This window comes from Oncorhynchus clarkii, chromosome 10, assembly GCF_045791955.1.
Source record: "Oncorhynchus clarkii lewisi isolate Uvic-CL-2024 chromosome 10, UVic_Ocla_1.0, whole genome shotgun sequence".
Taxonomy (NCBI): Eukaryota; Metazoa; Chordata; class Actinopteri; order Salmoniformes; family Salmonidae; genus Oncorhynchus; species Oncorhynchus clarkii.
In genome coordinates, this window is record NC_092156.1 from 30544648 (window position 1) to 30553152 (window position 8505).

At 42.3% G+C, this 8505-nt stretch overlaps 1 protein-coding gene across 3 annotated transcripts; it reads right to left on the reverse strand.

Moving 5' to 3' along the window:
* Positions 1-891: 891 nt before the first annotated feature.
* LOC139418260 (E3 ubiquitin-protein ligase RNFT1-like) lies at positions 892-7984 on the reverse strand. 3 transcript variants are annotated; one of them, XM_071167582.1, is made up of 10 exons: positions 7764-7978; positions 7514-7604; positions 6570-7033; positions 6392-6468; positions 6202-6302; positions 4846-4999; positions 2969-3127; positions 2752-2817; positions 2468-2569; positions 892-2279 (listed from the first exon to the last, which is right to left on the reverse strand). In XM_071167582.1, the coding sequence occupies exons 2-10, from the start codon at positions 7540-7542 to the stop codon at positions 2145-2147; spliced, it is 1287 nt and encodes a 428-aa protein (XP_071023683.1). In that variant the 5' UTR covers positions 7543-7604; positions 7764-7978; the 3' UTR covers positions 892-2144. The 3 variants fall into 3 exon arrangements, with proteins under 3 accessions (XP_071023683.1, XP_071023682.1, XP_071023684.1); XM_071167581.1 differs by having other exon boundaries at positions 7755-7968; XM_071167583.1 differs by lacking the exon at positions 7514-7604 and having other exon boundaries at positions 7764-7984.
* Between the last annotated feature and the right edge of the window lie 521 nt (positions 7985-8505).

Genomic DNA, 8505 nt, shown 5'->3' on the forward strand with positions numbered 1-8505 from the left:
GCTGCAGTGCCTCAGAGCTAAGCACAGGAAACATGGTTAAGAACCAAACTAAAATGACTGTCACTACCTGAACAGATGTGAACTCACCCAAATGTTGAATAAATGCCCAAATATATTTTTTTTTTACTGAACCACTGTTCATATAAGGAAATCGGTCAACTGAAATCAATTAATTAGGCCCTAATCTATGGGTTTATGATTGGGCAGGGGCGCAGCCATGTGTGAGCCTGGGAGGGCATAGAACCAGCCAATCAGAAAGGGCTTTTTTTACAGACAGAAATACTCATTTTTTTACTGAACCACTGTTCATATAAGGAAATCGGTCAACTGAAATCAATGAATTAGGCCCTAATCTATGGGTTTATGATTGGGCAGGGGCGCAGCCATGTGTGAGCCTGGGAGGGCATAGAACCAGCCAATCAGAAAGGGCTTTTTTTACAGACAGAAATACTCATCAGTTTCATCACCTGTATGGGTGGCTGGTCTCAGATGATCCCACATGTGAAGAAACCGGATGCGGAGGTCCTAGGCTGGCGTGGTTATATGTGGTCTGGTTGTGAGGCCGGTTGGAGGTACTGCCAAATTCTAAAAAACAACGTTGGAGGCCGCTTATGGAAGAGAAATGAACACTAAATTCTCTGGCAACAGCTTTGGTAGATATTCCTGCAGTCAGCATGCCCTCAACTTGAGACATCTGTGGCATTGTGTTGTGTGACAAAACAGCACATTTTATTGTCCCCAGCACAGGGTGCATCTGTGTCATGAACATTCTGTTTCATCTGCATGTTGATATGACACACCTGTCAGGTGGATGGATTATTTTGGTAAAGGAGAAATGCTCACTAACAGGGATGTTAACAAATTTGTGCACATAATTTGAGAGAAATAAGCTTTTTGTGTGTTTGGAACATTTCTGGGATCTTTTATTTCAGCTCATGAAACATGGGACCAACACTTACCAGGTTGTGTTTATATGCCTTCAGTTCACTTCTATGGCAGGCCTAATGGAACATTAGATAATATGGTACATATGTTTCATGTTACTGTGAATTCCTCCTGAGAACAGTATGTGAACAGGGACAGGCTAGATTGATGCTTTTCTGTGTGTCCCTCAGACCTCTGCACACTTCATTTTAATGATGAATGGATTGTCAATAACTGAAAGACAAAGTTGGTTCATAACAAGCTTAAACATTGTGTATTATATCATGATTAAATGTAATACGACCAGAGCCAATTTGCATCTAGGCTATAGTTGAAAATAAAAGGAATTTTATATATTTAATTTCATTTGTTGATTGAACAACTTTATGCAAGAAAAAAAATGAAATTATTTCACTACATAGTTAAATGTGATAAAATAAATGGATTCTCCCAGTCTTTGGTTTTCAAAAAGGATGTAACCGTCATCACTTTAGAAAAATATTTTAAGGATCGAAGCAAATCTCATTTATCATCTGGAAAACAAATGTAAAAAAATCTGACTTCATTTGAAAATAATAAATCCCCAAAATTAAGAACTTCTTAAATAGCAACCTTGGTGTTTATTATTGTATCTCAATGTGTTGATTACATTTTGTTCTTTAACCACTACTAGTCTGAGTGCCTGTATCAGACACAGAATGGCATCCCCTTTGCAACACGCTGTCAGTTTGTGCTGTCTTGCCAACTCCTATGGTCAATGGCAAACACAGATGTGGTAAAAGGCTATTCCCCGACAGCTGGCCTAATAAAGAGGCTGTCTGGTCAGTTTTTTTTAGGCTGGCTGTGAAAACATCATGATAAAAAAAAATCTAAACGTTTGAAAAGAAAAGGAACTAAAAACAGCACTAGAGGGCATGCAGAGAGAGAACTACCATCAGTCAGTCGTGTAGAAAAGTGACAGTCGGAGAGGGAGTTACAGTTGCAGCAGTAACAGTAACATGCCAAGGTGCTGAATGCATCCCAATCCTATTGCAAATATTATGCGCCCTTACTGACGTTGGCCAGTAGTAGGCACAGCCCTTAATGAATGGAGAAACAGTGTGGTCATCAGCTTCACAAGCCAATGATGAGTGGAGTATTGCTGTTAATACAACTGTCATTCACACATCGCAAACAGTGTCTTAAGAGTCTCCACTTCTTTCCTCCATTGTCTCCTTCCCTCAGTAGATTTGGAGGTAAGGTGACGTGGCACCGTCCCTCCACTTGTGGACCTTGTCTGTGATGGCCGTGCAGCAGAGTGGACACATCTTCTCCCGGTTGAACCAGAGAGCAATGCACTCGTCACAAAAAATGTGCTGTTGTTGAAGAGAGAATAAACAGGCATTCTTTATCCAACCATGTGCAGAATCAAAAGGAACACAATGAGTATCCCCTTGTGTAGCTGGAATATTGAAATCAAACTATAATGTGTAACTACACAGTAGGAGTAAAGAAAAGTCAGTAATATTAGTGTTTTCCATCTCATGGATGAGTGGTGTCTCACCTGACACAGGAGGGCCCTTGGGTCTCTGTACTCTGCCTGACAGATAGGACAGATGTCCCCAGCCTCACTGCACTGGCTCCTGGTGGCTGCTGCCCCCGTGTGCTGAGGAGGAGGAACAACCCACAAAGTCATCCAAACTCCTTACAAGTGTCGCCATTATACTTACATGATACACATGATCTACACATGAGCAAGACTGTTCAAGACAGTAGTCACTTGTCAGTCAACCCACATACCACCACTAAGGAAACAGTTAACATGTTGATGTATTTAAAATACTGTACCTCGCCACTGAGAAATATCCTCACAGTTTTCTGGAAAGACCCCCACTGTCCATACAATCCTAAAAGCTACACTTAAAAAGTAAGAGTTTAGTACATTTAAACAAAAGGTGAAAAAAAATACAAATTTAGCCGTTTTCAGAATTTCCACTACTAAGGAGCCACTTCAAAGCATACATCTTTGATAAATGCAATGTGATGCAGTCATAAGGTCAGTCACCTTGAGTATGAAGTAGACCAAAGCCAGCAGAACTCCCAGGGTGAGGCCAGTATTTCCATCCACTTTCTGGTAGGTGACCAGGTAGCGGAACCATAGGGGGGTGGGAGCCACAGCCTGGTACACCTGGCCCACCTCTTCAGTCAGCATGTACCACAGTCCCTGGGGACAGACAAAGGCATAAATGAATGCTTTCTCTCCATAACTTTTGGGCCGCCAAAATGCTGGTAGAACCTACAGTTAATTCGGAAAGTATTCAGACCCCTTGACTTTTTCCACATTTTGCTATGTTACAGCCTTATTCTAAAAATGGATGAATCCCCCCCCCCCCCCCTCCCCCCTTATCTACACACAATACCCCATAAAGACAAAGGAAACGTTTAAAAAAAAAATTCTAGCAAAAAACTGAAATATCACATTTACATAAGTATTCAGACTCTTTACTCAGTACATCGTTGAAGCACCTTTGGCAGCGATTACAGCCTCGAGTCTTCTTGGGTATGGCGCTACAAGCTTAGCACACCGGTATTTTGGGAGTTTCTCCCATTCTTCTCTGCAGATCCTCTCAAACTCGGTCAGGTTGAATGGGAGCGTCGCTGCACAGCTATTTTCAGGTCTCTTCATGTTCAAATCGGGTTCAAGTCCGGGCTATGGCTGGGCCACTCAAGGACATTCAGAGACTTGTCCCGATGCCACTCCTGCGTTGTCTTGGATGTGTGCTTAGGGTTGTTGTCCTGTTGGAAGGTGAAACTTCACCCCAGTCAGAGGTCTGGAGCAGGTTTTCATCAAGGATCTCTCTAGCTCTCTGTACTTTGCTCCAGTCATCATCTCCCAGTCTCTGCCTCTGAAAAACATCCCTACAGCATGATGCTGCCACCACCTGCACACTTGGCATTCAGGCCAAGGAGTTCAGTCTTGGATTCATCAGACTAGAGAATCTTGTTTCTCATGGACAGAGTCCTTTAGGTGCCTTTTGGAAAAATCCAAGTGGGCTGTTATGCCTTTTACTGAGAAGTGGCTTCAGTCTGGCCACTCTACCATAAAGGCCTGATTGGTGGAGTGCTGCAAAGATGGTTGTTCTTCTGGAAGGTTCCCCCATCTCCACAGAGGAACTCTGATCACTCTGACAGAGTTCCATCGGGTTCTTGGTCACCTCCCTGACCAAGGCCCTTCTCCCCTGACTGCTCAGTTTGGCCGGACGGCCAGCTCTAGGATGGTCTTGGTGGTTCCAAACTTCTTCCATGTAAGAATGATGGAGGCCACTGTGTTCTTGGGGACCTTCAATGCTGCAGAATTGGTTTTGGTACCCTTCCCCAGATCTGTACCTTGACACAATCCTGTCTCGGCGCTCTAAGGATAATTCCTTCGACCTCATGGCTTGGGTTTTTCTCTGACATGCACGGTCAACTGTGGGACCTTATATAGACAGGTGTGTGCCTTCCCAAAGCATGTCCAATCAATTGAATTGACCACAGGTGGACTTAAATCAAGTTGTAGAAACATCAAGGATGATCAATGGAACAGGCTGCACCTGAGTTCAATTTCGAGCCTCATATTAAAGGGTCTGAATATTTACATAAATAAGGTATTCAAAAAAAACGTTTTTGCTTTGTCATTATGGGGTATTGTGTGTAGATTGATGAGGAAAATGTTTCATTTAATCAATTTTAGAATTAAGCTGTAACGTAACAATTTGTGCTGCAATTTCTATTTCAGTTCTTCACAGTGGAGACTAGAGCAATCTGTCACCTGTATCTGGCAAGAGCGAATGAGCATAGCCTACTTGTAGTCACAACTGGAGAGAGCATCCTTCCATCTGTGACAGAAAAATTAACAATTGTATTGTGGATCAATAAAGCTGTATTGTATTTCTTCGTTACCTGGACTCTGTAGGTCACCAGGTTAGAGGGAAGCAGTAGGATAAGGCACTTAAACCCCATGATGAGGAACTTGAGTGTGAAGTTGGTGATGCCCACCACCCATAGGACCTCCCAGAAACCTAGGGGCTCAACAGCTGGGTTTAGGAAGATGAGGCTGAGAACGAGGGAAAGATGTGGATTACATATTATGCTCCTGATGATTTTAATGTTGGTTTATTTTGTGTATTATGTCAACCGCAAATGTCCAATGTGTATCCAATAAGGTTTTCCTATTCTATTGTATTCGGTTTTCTGCTCTGGGCCCGGTTTCCTAAAAGCATCTTAAGGCTAAGTTCATCGTTAGAACTTCAGTAGCAGCATTGTTAAATCTCTGAGCGGTTTCCCAAAATAATTGTTACTAAAGTTGCACTTGACAAATCTTGTTATAGAACAGCTGTGCTTCGTTAGATTAGTTTTTTCCTTACCATGTCACTTTATACACTGAAGACCTCCACTAAACATAGAATCAATATGTTTCTGTCTCTCTGTGACCACTGATAACTTCACAACAAAGTTGCCTACAAATACAAAGTTGCCAATGTCGAAGGATATAAAGATGATTCAAATGAAAACAGATGATTGAATTAAAAGATGAATAGCTTACAGTATATGCTACAGGCCTATATCATTTAAAATGTTTAAATCAATTTCATGTTCATTCAACTGAGTTCTATTTAGCTAATTGGAGGCTAATGTTAAATTTTTGACTCATTTCATGATGTGTAACATGTGCGCATTGTGGCGGAAAATCTTGATTTAGTGCATTATTGTAGGGTAAGCATTAGAATAAGCCGCCTCAATATCGGCAGTCAAAGGTGATATCTTTCTAGGAGCTGCTCCGTCGTCAGTATTGTGGAAAAACTTGAATGTTAAGGTAAGATTTGAATGGATAAAGCTGATCCAAGAGCAGCTCTGCCTTTCCTTCGGTCCTATCAGTATCGACACAGGCCTCAACGACGTATTTAGCGAACGTTCTCGGAAATCACGTTATTTATTTTTTATTTTTACCTTTATTTAACTAGGCAAGTCAGTCAAGAACAAATTCTTATTTTCAATGACGGCCTAGGGTTAACTGCCTGTTCAGGGGCAGAACGACAGATTTGTACCTTGTCAGCTCGGGGGTTTGAACTTGCAACCTTCCGGTTGCTAGTCCACCGGTCTAACCACTAGGCTACCCTGCCGTCCCGTTACATCTTCGGCCTTTGTAGGAAAGACGTATCACTTAAAAACACTTGTAAACCATATTCCATTGCTATCGGGAAGTTGGGCCCAGGTCTACTCTGGTAAGGGAAGTAAGGGGAAACGGAAGTGTCTCACCAATAGTAAAGTGTCTCAGTGAGAAAAGTGTAGTAAAGCAGGAGTGTGGAGGACGCCAGGAAGAGGAGCAGCCATACGCACTTTATCTTTGACCGACGATCCTGAGGAGATACATGAAGGATCATATTCAGAGGTTTGAAACACTGATGTAGAAATGAATGAAGAAAGAGTGTTACTGTTAGTGACTTACCTGAAGACAGACTTGGGTTTGAATGTTCTTATTCACATAAAGAAAAGTTGTAAATAAGCCAACTCCAACAGCTAGACCTGCAACAATGTCATGAATGATATTTCTTTCAAACTAACTTGAGATAAATAAAAAGTTGTTCCTGACTGTATATGCTATGTTATTGTTGCCCGACACTTACCTAGGGCATGTTGGATGACCAGTTTAGCACAAAGGATGATTATGAAAGGAAGACTCTTCTGAACCCAGCGGAAGAGGTAGCGCAGCTCCAAGAATGAGGTGCTGGGCTCCCCTGACTCCAGATCAGCATCAGCCGGGTCCACCTCACTGGGCTCACTGTGGGAGTGCTGGTGTCCCCCACCATGTGAATGAGAGTGGCTGTGGGAACTGGTTCTGGAACTGGCTCTAGACCTACGGGATGACGCCCCTACTCTACATGACTCCCAGGACCCGCTGGAGAGGATAGGTACCCGGACCGCTCCACTAGTCTCCGGGACAGCAGAGCCCCCTGTAGTCCCTGCTGGTGTCCTGGTCAGTAGCGTCAGAGACAAACCATGTCCTGCCTGATGGACACCCAGCTCACTGGAGTTAGGCTGCATCACAGTTGAGGATACCCTCGATTTCAACGTTCTTTTGGAATCACTCCTTCAACAAATAAATCGTTAGAGGTTAAGGAGGAAAGACAAGATACCATGTGGTTATAAATGTGCAGATGCTAGCTAACAATCTAGCGGACTTTTTCAAGCTATGTTCGCTAGCTAGGCATAGCTACAGTAACTTACAGGTTGTTGACAGCATAAACAAATAGTGATGCAGCCTAGTAATATTACTTTGGCTGGTTAAATGACAGTCAGATTCAGGACGGAGTTTTCATCAATATACACTTTTGTATTTGGTCTATCTAGCAACTGTTTTCTCTTTTGTTTACATTTAGGGAGTGACAGTTAGCTAGCTAACGTACATGAGTAGCTAGCGAAACAGCTAGCTAACATTAAACTGTGTCGTTAACTGTGGCAAGCTGTCAGATCAACATTACAATTGACAGCTTTTTGACAAATATAAATATCATGAAGAGGTTGTTGACCGTGTTGGCACTGATTACATGATTTTAAAAAGGACCCTTACTTCACCAAGTAAGTAGACTGAAAACACATATTTACAGCAACGACCTGGGGAATAGGTTCTGCATGGGAGAGGGGGGGGATGAATGAGCCACCTGGAACATGATAGAGATGGCAGTTATCTAACAGTACAGTAGTTAGCTTTCGGGTGATAGATCTTTGCCAAACGGCTAACGTTAGCAGCTAGCTAGGCTATTGTTGTTATAACGTTTCTTTAGCAATGCAAGCAGAAATGTTTAAAATACCTGTCATACTGAGTCTAGAGTTTCATGACAAGCCACCGTTCTCCATCGAATAATCTGTCCAAACCCCAAAATTGAACGAAAATAAAAGAAACAAACTAAAAGAAAACTAATTCGCAAGTTAAACCATAATCCTATCGTTTGGGAGCATAGAGCTAGATAGAGGACTCATCTTTATATCTGTGCCATTATTCGCCTTATGTAGCCCCGCCCACTTGACCCAGTTCCATTCTGATTCGATTGTATTTCCGTTTCACAACTTCCGTCAACGCTAGCTAATAATATAAAACCGCACATCATTAACACGTCTTAACAAATAAACAAAAACATGGCTCACATTTGGGAACACACACACATGGCTATTTGGAGGTCGGATGATAACCATAGACCACCCTTCCATGATTAATTGATAAAATTGCCTGAAATTACGTATGGGTACATTTGAATTACGTCGTGCTCACCTTGGGAGTGGATGGTTCCACTATGAAAAATTACAAGACTACAGACGCCTATCAGTACCTCCACAGTGGGAATGTGAGCCGAGTTCTTATTCACCAGGATGGGAAAAGGATTGATATTTTTGAAGGCAGATGTTCAGGCCAGCCAATCAAGCAGCTCTTACCACACTGCTTGGGTACCTTTCCAACAACAGTTAAAAAAATATATATATTTCACCTTTATTTAACCAGGTAGGCTAGTTGAGAACAAGTTCTCATTTGCAACTGCGACCTGGCCAAGATAAAGCATAGCAGTG